Source organism: Chironomus tepperi, unplaced genomic scaffold (assembly GCF_022539635.2).
Source record: "Chironomus tepperi strain 1889 unplaced genomic scaffold, CSIRO-AGI_Ctep_v1 contig_82, whole genome shotgun sequence".
Lineage (NCBI taxonomy): Eukaryota > Metazoa > Arthropoda > Insecta > Diptera > Chironomidae > Chironomus > Chironomus tepperi.
Genome location: NW_027226204.1, coordinates 611,258 through 631,633, shown reverse-complemented (window position 1 = coordinate 631,633; position 20,376 = coordinate 611,258). Strand labels below are relative to the sequence as shown.

The window sequence follows — 20,376 nt, the reverse complement described above, 5'->3', positions numbered from 1 at the left end:
TCATCACGGAATATAAAACATTTTTTTTTTGTATATGCTCCAATTCGTGCCAAGGCATTGACTTTAATCTGTACATCATTAAAGATTATTTATGCTATCATAATTTGCACCAAAAATATTTTTATGACATGGAACATTTAAAGAAAATCATCATTCGTATTAATTCCAATTCCTTCGTAGCTCTTGTATCTCACTTTTTATGATTGTTTTGCTTAATATTCTTGTTTCTTTTATTTTTTTAACGATTTTTCATGCATAACTGTCTTAACTGTTCATTTATATTATTAACAGAAACACTTCTTCATGAGATGAATTTGCTTTTGAGAGCAAAAATGCATCAGATATGTATATGGGGAAATGGTGAATGGTGGTGTAGTCAGGGGTATAGGGAGTCGAGGTCATCTATCGCGCTGCTTGTTGTATCAGGCTTTGCTTGACTCAGTATTACTATCTTAAGCTTGGTTCATTCTTTCGGGATTCTAAGAGAAAGATTGAAGTTAGTAAGCAAGTGGTAGGCTTAGGGGGGTGAGGTGAAGATGTCAAAATTCTATATTAGACCGTAACCAGGAGAGGGGTTGGGGTTGCTAGTTCAAATCTTCTCAATTTCGGATAAAATTCCGAACAGAATTCTTCACTCGCCGAACAGATTAAGTGTGATCTCAGTCGACGCCTGAAGCTGGCTCTATCGTTGGCTTCCGCTTGCCAATTTTTTATCCAGTTTGGGGTAAATCAACTTGGAATTCCATACTTGAGTCATTCAAACTTAAGCTTAGTTCATCATCCAGTGAAGTTTTTCTAAAGAAAGATTGAGGCTAGTTAGCTGAAGGAGAAGGATTGATTTCAAATAAAACCCTATCCAAGAAGGTCCAAGAGGATGGCGGGAGGGCAATTCGTGTCGATTACTCGGGATGCTTAGTTAATCCCATTTTAACCGTGGTTCCTTCATCCTTGGAATTTTCATAAAAATGTAAGCTTCTAGCTTGATTTGATTTGATTAAAATCATTAGGTAATCTTGTAGCTCTCGTCCCGTTGTCTCTCGCTACACTTCAAGTTTATGACCCATTTCTTAATCCAACGTTGCCCAGAATTTCAAATTAGACTTGATCTCGTACATTAAGTTACCATACCAAATTGGAGGCAAGCAGCTTACCTATTTGACCATTAAGGCATTTATCTGCTTAATGGAGCGTTCTCTTCAAAACCCCAAATACCACCCTGACCATGCAGATATACATACACAAAAGTTAATGAATCTAAATGATATCATAATATCACCATAATAAATTAATTCATGACATATCACATCATTGTTAATATTTGTAAATGAATTCAAAAATTTACACTCGTGTATGACAAATTTGAATACATTCCATGTTGTCTGATTTGCATCTGTGATTTTATTTTTTATTTTGGGGTCTCTTAATTAATTTGTGCCCTTTTTCGGGGTCTCTCTTGTTGAGATATTTTATGTCTGAATATTTTTCTGATGATTAGTCAACATTAAGTATAAATTGCTTTAATTAGCTTTTTTGACATAATTTGTAGACTATTCGATGTATGTTGCCTTGTCATCATGTAGGATGGTGTTGGATTTATATGGCTATTGTGCTTTTTTATGCTGTTTAGACGTGTTTTTTTGCTCGGCTATGACTTTATTAGTCATGATTTTATTTATTTTTAAGTATTTTGTCATAAATTGAATGAGTTTAAATTGTTTAGTAATTTAACGGTCATTTAATATTTAAAATACAAGAAATGATGCGAAAAATTCAAATTCTACAAAGCCGTTAAGATTCAAATTCTACAAAATCGTTGAATTTTTTGAACCGTTGAATTTTAAATTTTTTCAATTAAATTAAGAAAATGATTTACTGTTGAGATTTAAATTCTACATAACCGTTAACATTCAAATTTTAAGTTTGAATTTCTTGAATTCTTTAACATGTTAAATTGAGTAAATGACATTTTAAATGCATAAATACCTGACTCAGCCACCTGATCAACAGCAAATTAAGTACAAGTTTTCTTAATTACTCAAAACTATACGTCACTTATGTTGACTAAATGATACTTAGCTCCCGATGATTATTACTTAATTTTTCTCCATAACAACCTACACATATGATTTATCTAGCACTTATTTAATCACCATTCACTCTGCATTAATATTATTCAACCAATTTCATGATCGATAATTGGCACCGGTTTTTTAATTACCTAAATATTTATCATTAAGTGGCGAACTTGAAGCAATTATTATCGATTCAATGAGTTTTCTCTTCATATTAATGCCATTTAAGTCCCTTATGAATTAAGTCATAATAATAATAAAATGAAAGCAAGGTTAGATTTCGTTAGTTCCTAATGATAATCATCTGGTTATGATTCATTTTTAATGAGGGGCAATTTTTATGCATAGTCAGTGATTTCAAGGAATTTAGATGCTGGATAATCCTGATTGTGAAATGGATTTTGATTGAAAATTAATGGCTATTGTAAAATGAATGCAGCTTTAGGTCTGCAAAATTGTTAGTTGCTTGATTTTAACATAACTATTAAAAATTTGACTTCTAAAAAAACGTTAAAATTTTAAATTCTACAATTCCGTTAATGATCTTTCCTTGTAATTCTAAAAACTTTACAGTTAAATTTTGAATTTACAAAATCGTTAAAATTTGAATTTCACAAAATTTTACAATTCTAAAAAACCGTTAAAATTTAAATTCAACAAAACCGTTACAAATTTGAATTCGATAAAAATTTAAATTTAACAAATTCATTAAAATTTTCAATTTTACAAAACCGTTAATTTCAATTTTAAAAATTTTGAATTTTACAAAAACTGTTAAGATTTTGAATTACAATTTTTTTTTACAAATTTAAATTCTAAAATTCGTTAAAATTTGAATTTTACAAAACCGTTAGTCGTTAAAATTTTATTTGAACAATGTTCAATTTTTGAATTAAAAAATCTTTACAAATTTAAATTCTACAAAGATAGTTAAAATTTGAATCTTACAAAGCCGTTAGAATTTTTGAATTATACAAAACCGTTAGAATTTTGGTAAATAAATTTGAATTTTACAAGACCGTTAAATTTTGAAAATTGTTTATTGTTTTGAAACACCGTTAGAAAAAGCATAGATAAAGCAAAAGTTAGAAACTCTTCAACAATATCCAACAATAACTCAGTCTTCATGTCGACACCTATAAAAATATTTCAAACAATCTCTAAACATCTCCACCTTAATAGTATCTATAAATATCATTCCCGATCAAGAAGAAATTAATTTATATGGAAATTATCACACTCTATCCCAAGAAGTAAAATTAAAAAATTATCAATAAGAAAACTTTCATGCATAAATTGATTTTATTGATCTTTAACTCATCATGAAAAATTACTGAAAATTATTAGCTTTTTGTCAATAATTTATAACTTTCATGGCAAATTAAAGAAATAGAAACTAGAAAACAAGTTTTTAAAGGCACAGTTGTATTCCGTCTAATTAAGTGATGAAATGCTATTTTCTAGTCAGTGAATATTTAAAATATGTGGCATATATAATTAATTACATTGTTTTTTTTTGTTCCTATTTTTTTTACAGAATTTCAACGAGGAAATCACAGTAAAACATTTAGCGATTACGATACTGGAATAGGCAGTTCCACAACTCTTGGCTCACCTCAACTCGCTTGTCGTTCGCTTGTTAAGACCAATGGATGTTTCACAAACTACATGCAGGTATGTTGATGTAGTGACATAGAAATATTTTTTGTTGTTATTTTACTTCATTAAATGAACTACAATCAATTTGTTAAACTTTATGTTTTCCTTACTACATTATCAATTCAAATGACTATCAACATGGTGGGGTTGTTTGTAAATGACGTCTGGCTCAGGTGTTGGGGGTAGCAATTTCTTAAGTAGGGGGAGTGCATGAGGACGAGGATTGGGACAAGGACGTGAATAGAGACGAGGATGGGGACGAGGATGGGAACGAGGATGGGGACGAAGATGGGGACGAGGATGGGGACGAGGATGGGGACGAGGATGGGAACGAGGATGGGGACGAGGATGGGAACGAGGATGGGGACGAGAATGGGGACGAGGATGGGGACAAGGATGGCGACGAGGATGGAAACGAGAATGGGAATGATAATGGGAACGAGAATGGAGACGAGGATGGGAACGAGAATGGGAACGAAGATGGAGACGAGGATGGGGACGAGGATGGATAGTTTAATATTTTTGAGTGGCTAGAGCGAAATAAAGGGGAAGTGAGGAGGTATCAGTGGTTAGACTAAAATAATCCTTTTCCCCGGGGCTCCCCAGGTTTTGCTTTAAAAAGTCTATTACTCCAATAAATTTGGTTTGAAATGCCATAAAGTCCAATAACCAAAATGAAGCAGCCTCACCCAAAAAACCACCCATCATTTACGAACAATCCCCAAAATTTTTGTTGGTGCGACTTGATTTAATACACGAGTTAATTTTCCACATCAATGATTGAGACAAATATAGTGCGAATTATTATATGGTTTCGGGGCAAATTATTGGTCTCTTTGTGTTCTGTTCCTTTACTCATTGATCATATACATACATGAAATGTGTATAGCTGAATGGCTCCACTGACAATGTTGTCGGCATTTTGATTTAGAAAAAAAAAATATTTTTATTTTTATTTAATGTGCATTTTTTGAAGCTAGGGAAATGGGGCATGATGAACGGTTTGTCTGTGTTTTGATTGAGAGGTAAATGATCCAGACAATGTTGTGTGATGGAGTCGTGATTGAAGTTAATGGCTTAATTATGATTTGATTGGATTTATAGATGGTTTGATAGGTTTAGATTTTTATTGGAATTCTTGGAATTATTATGGATTTAAGGGAGTTTTGAGGATGAGAATTTAACGGACTTTTGAGATTTGAATATTGAATGAAGATTTGGAGTTCAAATTTGACGAAGTTTTGGAATTCAAATGCAACGAGGTTTTTATTTAAATTTAACGAGAATTTTGAACTTAAATATAACGAACTTTTTGAATTCAAATTTTACGAAGTTTTTGAACTCAATTTTAACGAAATTTTTGAATTTTAATTTAACGAACTTTTAGAATTCAAATTTAACGAAGTTTTTGAACTCAATTTTAATGAATTTTTTTAATTCAAATTTAACGAATTTTTTGAATTCAATTTTACAAAACTTTTTAAACTCAATTTTAACGAACTTTTTGAATTCAAATTTAACAAACTTTTAGAATTCAAATTCAACGAAGTTTAAGAATTCAAAATTAACGAACTTTTAAAATTCAAATGAACAAAATGCGCAATATCTTTCAAAAATCTTCAATTTATTGATCACAAACTAGTTTCATTCCTTCTTTCTTACTTCATTTATCATGTGAACATCAAACAACAACATTGTTGACAGTAAGATATTGCAAAATGCGAAAAGAATTATTCAAATGATTGACAATGCAAATAGAGATTTCAAAAAATAAAAAATATAAAAATAAATACTTATTTTTATTACATATAAGAAAGATATCATTAATCAAATAATATTTATACACGGTTTGATATCCGAAGGAAATCAAGACGAGAGCGAGAAGTTAAAATGTACATAAAAAGAAAGTTTAATTTAATGATGACAGAGATTTCTTCTGTTGTCAATGTTTCTCCTTGCAGTATGAACATCAAACGATTTTGCGATAGCTAAAGTTTAAATACACACGGTCATGGATGGCTACGAAATTAATTAAGGAACATGTTATTTTTTTTTCTCTCCTTTAACTTCCCCATATTTCTTGAATTTTTATATATTCTCTCTCTACATGTGTATATGATAAGGTTGGGCACAAACGATCAATTTCAGTAGCATATGAATATTAAATGGATATTTTTATTATATAGATTATGAAAATCTGAGATTTAAATTTGATTCTGCGGTCGATTGAATCATAATTTCCTTAATCGGATCGTTAAAAGTTTATTGGAAAAAAATATTTAATTTAATTTTTTTATATCTGGTGCTGTATGGATTCTTTTTTTTCGATTAAAAGTTAACGGTAATGCAGAAATTTGAATTTTTATTGTGATGAAAAGTAATTAACTTTTAACGGTTTTGTTTAATTTGAATTTTTAAATGACTTAAAAATATAATTACAAAATTCAAAATATAAAAACCGTTAAGTTTTGTAGAATTTGAATTTATAGTCCAGAAATCTAATTTAAAGTTAACGGTTTTGTAGAATTTGATTTTTAAAATTTCTTGTAAAAACATTGAAAATAAACGGTTTTGTAAAATTTGAATTTTTAAAAATTTTGAATTTGAATGATCTTCCAAAATTTTTAAAAATCAACGGTTTTTGTAAAATTTGAAATTTACAATTTCTTAAAATAATTGACAATCAACGGTTACTTGAATTTGAATTTTCATGCCTTCTAAATTCAGCTCTGAAATAATTGAAATTTTTGATGTTTAAGATATTGAAAGTAACGTTCTTTTAAAATTTGAATTTTAACGGCTTTATGAAATTTGAATTTTGCGAGTTTTTTGAATTCAAATTTCAACGGTTTTGTAGAATTTGATTTCTAACGATTTTCAAAAATTTGAATTTCAACAATTTCAAAATTGACTAAAATGAACTGTTCAACATTCAAACTTCATAAAAGCCATGAAATCTACGCAGTTTGTTAATTTAATTACAAATCCGGATATTCTAGTCGACCGAACACATCAAAAACATCCATTTCTTCGGGGAATTCTTCTCTATTCCTGTTTTATTATCATCAATTTTATTTAAATATTCAATTCGCAAGTCGCCTAACAGGTTAAGGTCATCATCTCTATCCTATCCAACAATGTACATTTGTCACCTTCATATTCAGCACAACGAATGTGTTAAATTCTCATATCACAGTAATTAAATTCGCATTGCCCATTTCTCTTCCTTCATATTCTTAAGTCTTCGACATGAAACGAAATCTTTGTCACACGAAAGTAAATAAAATATTTTATTTTTTGGTGCCATTAACAGTAATCAGAAAAGACATCATAATGTATGTTCGAGTACACTTCTGTGCCTGTATTCGTGTCACAGTCGCAGAAAACGCAATTTAATATAAAGTAGCGAAAAAATATCAACAACTGTAATTAAATCATTTGCGAATGTCGAGAGTTTGGTCATCTATTGTTTGACCTTTCTGCTGACTGGACTGTGCATGTCGGAAAAATGTTAATGATGCTGATAAGTGCGTTGGGGGTCGACACTTAATCCTACGACTTTTTTAATCCAAATCCTCGCTTTTAAATGCCCAAAAAACCATGATATTTATGGCGTGTTTAATGATTATGAGGCATTGCTAATTTTTTTGTTTTTGCTTCATTAGAAAGGCAAATAAAAGCAATAAAGTTTTTTGTTGGAAGTGGCAAATTTATTTACTTGATTATCATCCCTTGACACTTTTATTGATGATCATTGATTTTTATGGAAGTTATCTTGAATCTGATATGAGTGGATGCTTTGTTTTAGGAGGTTTTGATGAGATATGTGCGGTTTATTGTGAGATTTATGGATAATTTGCTCAGATTGTCAATTTATGGCAATTTTAGATGACTTCAATTGGTGTTGGGGAATTTGAAATTTTGAAATCCGTTACAAAGTTAATTTTTTTTAATTCATTAAAAATTTGAACCTTCAAAATCCGTTAAAATTTTGTAAATTTAAATTTACTCAAGAAAATTGAAATCTCTTAAAAATTTGAATTTTTGGAAACCGTTAAAAATTTGAATTTTTGAAAACCGTTAAAATTTGAAATTTTGAAAATCGTAAATTTTTGAATTTTAGAAATCCGTTAAGAAATCTGACTTTTAGAATTTTGTTAAAAAATTCGAAATTTCAAATTATGTTCAAAATTTGAATTTTCTAAATTCATTAAAAAATTTGAATTTTTGAGAACAGTTGAAATTTGAATTTTGAAAACCGTTAAACTTTGAATTGTCAAAATTCGTTAGGGCAACTGAATTTTTAAAACCCGTAAAAATTTTAAATTTTGAAAATCAGCAAAAATTTTGAATTTTTGAAAGCCGTTAAAAATTTAAAATTTTGAAAACCGTTGAAATTTTTACTTTAAATAATTTGATGCGCTTTCTGCAATCACATCCTACAAGCAAATTAGTTCCTTACAACTCTTTCCACAATATCAAATTAATAAGATGTTAGTCTCACTTGTCATACAAGTCTCATACATTTCCACTTCCATTTCTGTTAAGATATCAAATACTCCTCAACAACATCCTTCAGAACTCTCATTAACCTTTACACAACAAAAGCAAAAAAATTATGTCGTAGGCTGACCCATAAAAAGTCGTCACAGATATCACGTTACCGACCCCTGTCATCCACCTCAATTCCTTTATACTTCCAATCGCAATAATTGCATTTGATAAAAAAAAAAGAAAGAGAATAAAATGAAAATTTATTTTTATGATGGAATCAATTTACAGTTGAATATCAGTTCTTATTATGCTTCTCTCCAATTTCCAATTCCTTTTCCATTGCATTGATGATTGTTATTGCCATTTAAGAAGTCGATTTTGCTTTTATGGTTTTGTTGACTTCTTCTCATCAGCTACTTTTTCAATTTTCTCTTCTTTATCGCCATACTTTATGTCTGTGATGTGCTGTGTGCTGTGTGCTGTGCCATTGAATTGAAGTACATAGCGAGTATCATTCAATTGAAATCTAAATCTAAATTGAGGAGATTTTTTTTATTGCCAGAAAAAATTATATACTAGACTCGTGTAGGAATGAAACAAAAACATTGTACTTTGGGGGTCCTCGGTTTTGAAAATTGGAATTTTTTTGAAAAATTTTTTTTAACGGAATTTTTGGATTCAAAATTGCATTTTAAAGGAGATTTGATCAAAATTTCTCCAAAAATCCAACATTATTCAAACCGAGGACCCCCATCGTATGGCTAAAAAAAATTGCATAAGTATCAGCATGACGGCAACATTAGGTCGTCTATGTAGCAGCATATTATATTATTTTTTATCATGGCAAAAATCATTACTAAGCAATTAGATTTAAGCGTGGAAAATTAAATTGCTTTTGATGTGTTATTGTGTGATCATGTGTGAAAGAGAGGATAATAAGAAGAAGTAAAGTTGTTCATGCGAGCTCGTCAATCAACCGCCTCTAATATTGGCTCTTTATATTTTGTGTAGCGTAAACGCTAAATTAATTAGATTATAAACATATCTGAAAATGACAAGCTATAGCTAAAGATAATCATCATTATTATCTAATGCAGATTGCTTGGATGTGCGTGTGAAGCTTGTTGATGATATTTTCTCTTTTGTTAGCTGGTTTTTCCGAGGCAGATGGTGGATATTAGCAAGAAATGAGCATAAATTGTAAGATGACCACGTTTGTGGCCAGACTACTTGATATTGACCTTAATCTGCAATATCCAGAGGTTATTGACTGAATTTTTATTGAATTGAAGGTTAAGAGTTTAATCATTGAAGCTCATAGCCTGTCAAGCTGATTAATTAGTGATTAACAGCTTAGATAGCTTGTATTATTCATATTATGTCTGAAATCTTTATGTTTGTGTTGGAAATGCATAAGAGTCTTGGGTAAATCCAGTATATCATTGATTATCTTTGGATTATGTCTACTTTGAAGGTTATGGCTCATTAATAAGCTCCTGAATTTCAATTGCATTCTTATAACTACAATTGTAGACTTTATTAAATCAAGCAAACCCTTGATAGCTCAGTTAGTAAGGTGCAGGTCACAAAAGGAGGTGTGCGATATGACCTCCCAGGTTCGAATCTCACCATCAACCAAGTAATTTTGAACAAGCTTTGGGGTACTTCGACATCTAAATTTGTAGTCAATTTATTGTCTGAAACCTAAAATTAGGCACTCTGAGATGTAGGAACAGATTTGGAATAGACTTGGTTAGATTGTATCCTCCCTATTCAATCTATTGGGACTACCGCCGAACTGATCTCTAGATCCCAAACTCTAAAGAACTTTCAGTTGTCTTCAAACCATCTAGAGCTAATTACAAGCTAATTGCTCCCTTCAAATGCGCTCTAATCCCATCTCAAATCCAGATCAGCATCTCTATCATCTAACATCTGCTTCTCTCCACATGGACACATTTTATGCTCAAAGCAACCAGCATAATCATTAATTGTCAATGTCTCATGGGTGAAATCATGATTGATTATTTGCTAATGATTCTCTCCAGTAATGTGGATACAGCATATTTATGTGATCAAGTTCTCTCGCGCGCTTTGTGTCAGTAATTTAATTTTAATTATTAATAAATAACATTGTGGAAGTAAAAGTTAATTTTTCTGGCTTAACATCGACACATTTTTTTGTGCTTTTAAAGGAATGTTCCGAAAGTAAATTGAGACAGTCGCGTCGATCTGATATTTTGTGATTTATATCAAAATTGCATTGTGTCCTTTGTTAACACCAAAAAATATTGCTGAGTAATATTTCAATGTATATGGTTCGTGATGTTCAACGGCAGCATGTACACAAAAAATAGCCTCATCTATATAATTTATTGCCATCCCAATTTGCTGTGTGTTTTTTAAAAGAAGCACTCTTTTTTGCAGCAGTAAGGAATTAGCAACCCGTTTTTTTTCATCAATGCAGCCACAAAACTGCTGACCATCGGTGCTACATAAAGCTCATTAAGTTGCGGCTTTTACTCAATTATAAAATTCAATGCCAAAGTCTCTATAATTCATGCATATGCCACCAATTGTTGTTAATGTGGCTCTCTATAGATGCATAGCGTGCAGCGACGATCGGCGGCAACAAACTTCTTGTCTTTATTATGATTATTGGATCTCATTAAAATATTTAATCCATAGCTCATGTGCGTCTGAGACATTTTTGACATTTTTAATGCTTTTTTGGGGTAGCTTTTCGGGAAATTGTCACTAACTGCTGTTCGGATGTTGTGTCTGCTTTCTGGATGTTTGGTTGTGTTCCTATTATGTCTGCTAATCCATTCGAAATTGACAAAACATCCAGTTTGACCTTTTTAAATCCAGAAACATTCTCTTGTGAAGTATGTAATTTCATACAAAATTCTGAAAATTTCAATTATTCAATCAAGGCAAATGTTCGAATCTCAACAACTTTCAAATATTTTACAGTAATGCGCTTTCAAGTCACATTCCAGACATCTTCATTATTTGCTATGAATTTATAAATTTTTTTTTTGTAATCATTCGATCGGTCGGGTTCCCATGGGATGTTTATTGTTGACACTTTCTACTTCTTTTTCCAATAACCAAGTTTTATACTTTATGTATTCTAAATATTTGAACACAAATCTAAATGACATTTCGATTTTGGAATTGAATCAAGATAAGAGTAAGGCACACACACAAAAAAAATCGTGTCAGGGGTGCTGACTCATCAGATTTAATTCACAACTTGCATCACCAGGCTTTGACTGGACATGCATTTAATTTATTTTATCGGATTTTGTTTACTTTTTATGACATTTTGCAATTTTTCATGGCTTTTATGGTCTTAAGTAGTCACACTCATGACAATGAACTGTTTGCCTGCATTATTAAGTTCCTAACCCCTTCATGCGATATTAACCTGAATGAAATTTATTGAACCTTACATTTATTTACACAAACATAACTTTATCGACGTGCCCAACAATAATTGATTATGCTGTGCTTCCTCTTCTTCCATCTACCTATCTATCTATCTATCTATGTGCATGTAATGTTAACAGACAAACAGAAAGCTGTTTAATCAAAAAAATACATACTTTTTTTTCAAGACATTATTGCTTATTATGTACTGCTCTGTACTTTAAATTGATCATAGTAATGCATTTATGTAGACATAGTTTTTACATTCCACTGGAGTCTCTCACGGATTGTAATAATAATTTTTTATTTTTATTTCTGTTGCTCTCGCATGGAAGTGATCAATGAATTGAGATTATAAACTTTTATTGGATCATTAAAAAATAAGTTTAAGTTTGAGATTTATTAGAGTTCATTGGAGATTTGAATCTGAGGTATGCCTAGAATGTGATTTGTGGCTTTTTTGCTACCAAATTTGAAGAATTATGAGGAAATTTTTGTTGTACTTATGAATGAATGCAGAAATGTTTTGCAATTATTTGAAGCATAAATGAGCGAGTTAGCATGAGCAATGAGCATTAGAGAATTGAGTGAGGTATTTAGAAATTGTGGTTTTATGAAAATTGATTTCATTAAAGTAGTTCAGGTTAATTCAAGCATTTATAATGTTAATTGAATTTATGATTGAAATATTATACTGAATATGAGAAATTTACATTTAAATATATTTTAAAAATTCAAGCTTCAGAGTTTTTTAAAATTTCAAATTTTAACGGCTTTTAAAAATTTAAATTTTTAAATCATTTGAAATTCAAATTTTAAAAGTTTTCAAAAATTTGGAAAAATTCTTTTTTTTAAAGGTTTTATAAATTTAATTTTTACGAATTTCAAAAATTCAAGTTTCAACAGTTTTATCAATCAATTTATTCAAATTTAACTTTTTGAAAATTCAAATTTTAAAACTTTTCAAAAATTCAAATTTACAAGATTTTTGAAATTCAAATTTCAACAATTTTCAAAAATTCAAATTTACAAGTTTTTCCAATTTCAAAATTTAACAGTTTTCAAAAATTCAAATTTACAAGATTTTTAAATTTTTAAAATTTCACAAATTCAAAAAATTTAAAATTTTACGTTTTTCAAATTCAAATTTGAAAGATTTTCTAAAATTCAAAATTTAAAAATTTAAAAACTTCAAATTTTTTAACATTTCCAAAAATTCAAATTTTCAAGATTTAAAAAATTCAAATTTCAAAAATTCAAAGTTTTTTTAAAAATTCAAAATTCAACGATTTTCAAAAATTGAAATTTTTAAGAATTTCGAAAATTTAAATTTTAAAAGTTTTTTTTTACAGTTTTAAAAATTCAAATTTTTAAAATTCTGAAATTTCAAGTTTAAATTGTTAAAACTAATAATTCAAATTTAATAAGTTCTTAAACACTTTAAAAACATCTTCCGCCTTAAATCTGAATACAAATCAGCATGAAAGACCATAAACTCAATTTAATGTCACGTAACTGTCTTGAACCCAGTGTCAATTGAGACAACATACAGTAAAAGTTTCTTCTGTAACCCAAAAAAAAACAGTATACAAAAATATTTTTAACAAATTTCCACAACAGCTTCATGAAAGATTTATTTTTTTTAAGAATCTACAATCATTTCCATTGAAAATTGAAAATTTCATTCCATATAATCATGAAAAAAAAAAATTAAATAATCTCGTGATTCATGTGTATAAAGCATATAAGATTTAAGTACCCGAGCCCAAAAGATATTCAATTGTTTTGTGTGCCTATATGAAGAGGAGTCAAAAGAAATAAAAACTTTTTTTTTTTCGTCTGCTGTTTCTCTTTAATATATTTAACTCATCGATATAGGACCGTATATGGAATATTCAACTTGTGTCTTTTTATCTTGATTCTCGTCAACCGAGTGATAAATTATGTTCTGAATTGTTATTGTAAATGTTCACATATGTAATTATTATTTTTATTTAATGATAATTTTTGTCTTTGTTTATTTTCAGCAACAACAGCAACAGCCATCGTCAAACCATGCTGTATATAGTAAGCCACCAAAATGTCCTCAGCAACAGCACTCATTATCACACCTGAGGGGATTAGTTGATGTCAGTCCAAATATTGTCACAACAAAGGCTGAAATTTGTGCAACACCGCCACAAAATCGACGACGATTCTTCATACCGAAGCATTTAAAAAGTCCATTTGGACTTTATAAGAACAGAAATGGAAATAGTGGTGGATCATCGGATCAGAATTTGACATTTTCAGGTAGATATTTAATACTTATTAAATGGTGGCAGGTGGCAGGAATGGAGTTGTGATGGGGGGAAGTGGGGTTTGGACAGGTGGATACTAGCTTAGTGGATATGCTACACATGCGTCAATCTAGAATCAACTTTTCAGGAGAATTTAAAGAATTTTGTTCTTAACTGCACTTGATTGGTCGAATTTTGAAGATTTTTTGGACATGACATTTTCAACATTTGTACAATTTTGAAAAATATTCTGGCCGAAAAAATTTCCGCTTAAAATTTTACAATTTTTCAGTGGATTTTTTAATATTTGTTAAAATTTTGAAGACTTTCCTGAAATTTTCTGCCAGAAAAAAAAATCCGTTCAAAATTTTGCATTTTTTAGCGGACATATTGAAGATTTTCCTACAATTTTCTGTCCGAAATAAAAATCTGCTTAAAATCTTGCAAATTGTTTAGACGTCAATTTGAAAATTTTCCTTTAAAATTTTGTCAGAATAAAATCGCTTAAAATCTTGCCATTCAATTATTCTTGCCGACATTTTTGATATTATTGAAAATTTGAACATATTTTAGCAATTTTCTGTCAGAAAAAATGTCTGCTTAAATTCTTGTGGTTTTTAAAAATGATCAGAACTTTCAACTTTTGATGAAGAAATGACAGATTTTGAGCTGACAATTTTTTAAGCCAGAAAATGACAAGAAAATCTTTAAATGTCCATCATTTTCAAGCAGTTAAGAGCAATATAGTCAAAATTCTTGCAAATTACGTTCCAGATTGCTGCTGGGCTCTGTGCGGGTGCTAATGATGCTATCATATGATACAATTTAGAGCTTATTCAATACACCAGTTGTATCACATACTCTAAGCTAGTAGTGAACAACCTGTGTGTCACCAACAGTTTTTAAAAATGTCATGAACCGTATGGCGTGTATAGTTTCGGTCCAGATGACCAAAGACTGCCGTAGCTCAAAAAAGATTGTCTTCCACTGGTCTAAGCTATTCTATCAATCCACCGAACACCCTAAACAGCTCCTTATAATTTTTATTTATTATTAAATTTAGTTCCATATATCACATTAACTTTTGAGATCTTCATAAACCACACTTATTTATTCATATTTATCTCTTCTCTTTCCACCTCCTTTCTTTTAAACACAAAACACATTTTTGTCGTCTCCAAAATTCATCTTGTTTAAAAATACACAAAATCTTTTTGGTTATAAAGCATTTTTCCATAAAAACTTTGCTGGATTAACGTCGATGAACTCATCAACAACAACAAACAATTCCGAATCAAATATCTACTCAAACACGTCACCATCACAGTCAATAGTTAAAGTTAAGCATAATAAAGATAATAAAGAGAACAAATTGCAACGATTTGGTGGTGCTGTTGTGAGTGGCGGTACACTCGTGTTTGGAAAGATTAAGTCTTTATGGTCGGTTAATGGAACGGGACTTAATATGTTGGCTGATTCTGATCGACGACAGAAAAGCAAGAGCAAAGAAAATTTAGGTCTTTAACAATATTTCCACATTGTTTTGCGAGTTATTGTTGTTCTTTTGTGACTTTTTTTACACTGCATGATAATTAAAATACTTTGTTTATTATTTTTTGTCATTATTGTCGGTTTTTGTTGTGTTTCTTTATTATTATTTTGTGTGAATTTTTATTGTTTAAGGTTTTTGAGTTTTTAACGGTTATTTTTAATTTGAATTTAAATTTTTGCCAATTTCGCGGAATTTTATTCTTTTTTGCTGAATTTTCTCATATTTAGAGCAGATGATACTTAGAATTCTCAATTGACTGCTTGTTTATGCTGTGTGTAGCCACATAAGCATGAAATTATCATAAAAATAGCTCAATTCAGGCAGATTTTAACAAAAAATTATTCACAAAACCAACAATTTCTATTCAAATAAATTCAAACTCAATTTGACCGTTAATTTCACTTTCAAAACCACAAAAAACACTTTCATCCTCATTCATTACAACATTATTTTGAGTCTTACTTTCTTCTTTTCAAATTTCGTGTTTATTTTCTTCTTCTTTTGTTGAGTTGTTTGTTAAATATCCATTAATCTCATTATAATGATTAATAATAATTTTTTTGCATATTCTTCTCATATTTCCATGACAATAACAGATGATGAGAAGCATGCATCAAACAAATCTCGTACAGTCAAGGATGATGAGCTGCAAGTTCGTCTTGGATTATTTTTGGAAAATAATAATCATAGTCAGGCACGTACTAAACATAAACAATCGTTGAATTCATTGGGATCGAGTAATACGAGTCCATTGTCAACATTGACAAATTCATCGGAAGCTGACATGTCGAAAGGTTCATACCGAGACAAATCACAGACTTCTCGACGCGGTTGTGAATCAATTGGATCTCTTTTGTCTGTTTCCATTTCGGAGAACAGCAATGCATCGTCAAATTCGATGGGACGACGTCATTCCATTACTGGTAAGTGACTTAGTGACTTCTTATGACTTTATAATTACTAATTTGAGATATTTTTAACAGGAAATCAAAATAACATTGAAGGACTCGACGAATTATCCCAATTTAAAGCCCGCAAAGTACCTGCAAGGCGATCAGCACGATCAGTACAACTAAGTGCACCACTAGATCCAAAAATACGATTTGCTCAATACCGAACATCCGCCCAATTGCCATTGAAGCCATTATTTTTCGAAGTGCCACATCAAGAAGCCGACCCAATATTCGTGGGGCGCCACTGGCTAGTTCGTGAAATATCCAATGCAATATCAACGACCGACTGTAAAGGTGTTATAATAAACGGTGGCTTAGGTACCGGTAAAACATTCTTTATCCTTCAAATGGTTGAATATTCATGCTTTGGTCGTAAAAAGGACTCATTAATGCAAGAACATGATGGGATTTATTGTCAAGTAAATTTGCCAAATGAACGACTCAAACAGTTGGCAAGTCACGTTGTTGCTTATCATTTTTGTCAGAGCGATAATAGTCCAACGTGTACAGTTCCCGATTTCGTGCACAGCTTGGCAGCACAATTATGTCAAGCACCACAACTTGCTGCTTATAATGAATTTCTACTTAATGAACCGCATTTACAAAATGTATTGAGCATAAAGGAATGCATTGCCGATCCCCAACGTGCACTTAAAATGGGAATTCTCGAGCCACTCGACATGTTGAAGCGACAAGGCAAGATCATGAGTCGACAATGCTTGATACTAATTGATGCATTATGCGAGTCAGAATATCATCGTCCCGATTATGGCGATACAATAACATCATTTTTGGGTACAATGTGTCACAATTTTCCATCATGGTTGAAAGTCGTCGCAACCGTACGTACACAAATGATGGATTACACAAGCAGCTTGCCATTCACCAAAATTACATTGGATAATTATCAAAATGATACAATGCAAAAAGATATATTAGACTATATTGTATTAAGACTCAATCATAGTCCATCCATACAAAATAACATCAGTCACATCAATCCATCCGGTACATTATCAAATTCACGTGAAGGAACCGCAATGAAATTTGCACAGCATTTATTAACACTGAGTAAAGGCTCATTCTTATTTGCCAAATTAACGCTCGATTTAATCGAAAGAGGACATTTGGTTGTAAAGTCAAATAGCTTCAAGGTACTTCCGGTGACATTGTCACAAATCTTTTTATTAAATTTTAATCTACGATATCCGACACAAAGTGCATTTGAGAAGATTTCACCAATATTAGCTGTATGTTTAGCAGCATTAAATCCACTTACACTCATCGAGATATTTCATTCAGTTAATGCTTTAGTCACAGAAGCACAACTCGAGTGGAATGACTTTCTTAATCGATTTAAAATGCTTGCTGGTTTTCTTGTTAAGCGAATTGACAATACGTACATGTTCTTTCATCCATCATTCAGGGAATGGCTTATTATGCGACGCGACGATGGTGAAAGTGCAAAATTTTTGTGTGACCCAAGAACTGGTCATGCAGCAATTGCATTTAGAATGTCACGTCTACAAGCACCGTTAGATCCCGAACAAACATTGGAACTATGTCATCATATATTAAAGGCACATATTTATCGTACGCCGCCTGTAACACAAGCACCGCGTGACTTACAAGCCTTTTGGGTTGCGTCGTCTGCTAAAAATATTTCGTCCACGTTGTGTACATTACGGAATATTTATAATCCTAATATTAAGGTATCACGATTACTTTTACTTGCCGGTGCTGATCCCGATTATCAGACACAACTGTTTGGCAATGCACCGCTTTTATGTATTGCGGCTAATGAAGGAATATTAAGTATGGTCAATTTATTGATTGAATTTGGTGCCGATGTCGAGAAAGCAAACAATCAAGGCAGCACACCTTTAATTACAGCAGCGATCAAAGGACATTTTGAAATTGTTCAGCAATTAGTGACCACAGGAAGTTACTTAGGTCAAACAGACACTCAACAACGTTGTGCCTTAGTTCATGCCGCTCTTAATGGACATAGTCATATTGTTAAATATTTATTATCATGCGACTGGATACAACATGAGAGTCGTAATGATATGAGCCTCATGGATGCTGCAAAGCAAGCACTTGTGGCTGCATCGAGTAGAGGACATACATCAATTGTTGAAGACTTGTTACTTTCACTACCTGAGCTTGATATTGATGCTATGGATTACATTACTGGCGATAATTCATTAACAATTGCGTCATCAAATGGACATACGGAGACTGTATCAATTCTATTATCACGTGGTGCAAATCATTATAATAAAAATCGAAAGGGTATGAATGCCTTACTGCTGGCAGTTAAGGAAGGACATTGGAATATTGTCGAGCGTTTACTTCAAAGTCGTGCTGATATTGAAGTTGTGGATCAAAATTCAAGAAACGCTCTAATGATTGCAGCTGAGGAAGGTCATGTTGGAATTATGGAATTATTGCTGAATAAAGGAGCTGATCATGGAAAAGTGGATAAAGATGGTCTTAGTGCCCTCAGTTGGGCATGCTTAAGGGGAAAGTTACTAGCCGCTAAGAGCCTCCTCGAACACAATGCCGACATTCATCATCAAGACAATCATCAGCGAACGCCCTTAGACTTGGCCGCATATCAAGGAACTGGCGAACTCGTCCAAACCCTCCTCGAAAATGGAGCACAAATTGAGCATGTTGATGAGAAAGGCATGCGACCAATTGATCGTGCTATTGCATGTCGGAACATCAAAGTAGTTCAAGTATTTTTAAAGCATGGCGCTAAATTGGGCAGTTCAACGTGGTTTCTGGCACAAAGTAAGCCTGAAATAATGTAAGTTACTTGTCAATTTATAGCAATATATCATTAAGTTAATGATTTTTTTTATTTTACGCTTCAATAGGATCGTTTTACTCAATAAGCTACTCGAAGACGGCAATGTACTTTATCGTAAAAATCGTCTACAAGATGCCAGTCATCGTTATGAGTATGCATTAAAGAAAATTCCTCAAGGATCTGATAAATTATTATCCGAAAGTACAGATGACGTTGATGAGCAATATGGACATAATAATACCTTCCAACAGTTGAGATTTAATTTCTTAATTAATTTGTCACGATGTAAGCGGAAAATGAATGTAAGTCATGACTTTAATATAACTCCATTTTATCCATGACTTAATTCTCTTTTTTGTTGTTGTTTCTTCAACAGGAAATTTCCGAATCAATTGATTTAGCCACAACAGCAATATCAATAAAGAACAACAATTACGATGGATATTATGCACGTGCAAAGGCACTTATGGAAGCTAATAATTTAGAGGAAGCCCTACGCGATACACAACGGGCAATCGATAAAGTTAAAATGCAACAAAAATATCAAAAAGTATCGTCCGATGTCATTGAGACATTGAGTCGATTATATGAGGAATTGAGCAAAATTGTTGAGAATACAACGTACCAAACTATTCCAGATAGAATTTATCATAGACAATCTCATCATGCTGAAACTACCGATTTGTGATTTTAATTTTCCATTCTTATGAAGAAGCACTTCTTCTTCGATGACTTTCTTTTGGACTGTTTTGGAGTTGTTTTTTTTTGGATGTTGTGCAATAAAATTAATTTTGTTTGACGATTTTTTTATCGATGGCCTTTTGTGGAAAGGGTTTGGGGGATTCTTTGAGGAGGTCAATAGGATTGAGGATATGCTAGTTTTGGGTTTGAAGGCAGTCTAGGACAGTGTTTCTCAAACTTTTTGAGTTCTGTCCAGTATACTTTCCGTAAGGGACAAAGAGTGTGCTTTCAAAAGCAGAGTAAGAATAGAACAACGCTGACGAGCATGCTTATATGCTTATCAAGTATATTTAAAGAAAACAAGCTTTCGAAAGCATGATCTTTGCCTCTTAAGTGCCTCTTAGTGTGTCACCAGCTTGACAAGAGCAACTCA

The 20,376-nt window shown here is 31.5% G+C and overlaps 1 protein-coding gene across 4 annotated transcripts in view; it reads left to right on the top strand.

Moving 5' to 3' along the window:
• Positions 1–20,133, top strand: part of rols (rolling pebbles) — an 86,264-nt gene extending 66,131 nt beyond the window's left edge. For 3 of the 4 annotated variants that reach the window (XM_070633948.1, XM_070633951.1, XM_070633952.1), the window contains 7 exons: positions 3,610–3,746; positions 13,688–13,952; positions 15,166–15,456; positions 16,088–16,414; positions 16,475–19,259; positions 19,330–19,564; positions 19,639–20,133. In XM_070633948.1, coding sequence (XP_070490049.1) covers positions 3,610–3,746; positions 13,688–13,952; positions 15,166–15,456; positions 16,088–16,414; positions 16,475–19,259; positions 19,330–19,564; positions 19,639–19,950 — 4,352 coding nt within the window. In that variant the 3' untranslated portion in view covers positions 19,951–20,133. The remainder of the gene's footprint in view (positions 1–3,609; positions 3,747–13,687; positions 13,953–15,165; positions 15,457–16,087; positions 16,415–16,474; positions 19,260–19,329; positions 19,565–19,638) is intronic. The other variant, XM_070633949.1, reaches the window with a different exon arrangement.
• Positions 20,134–20,376: the final 243 nt, after the last annotated feature.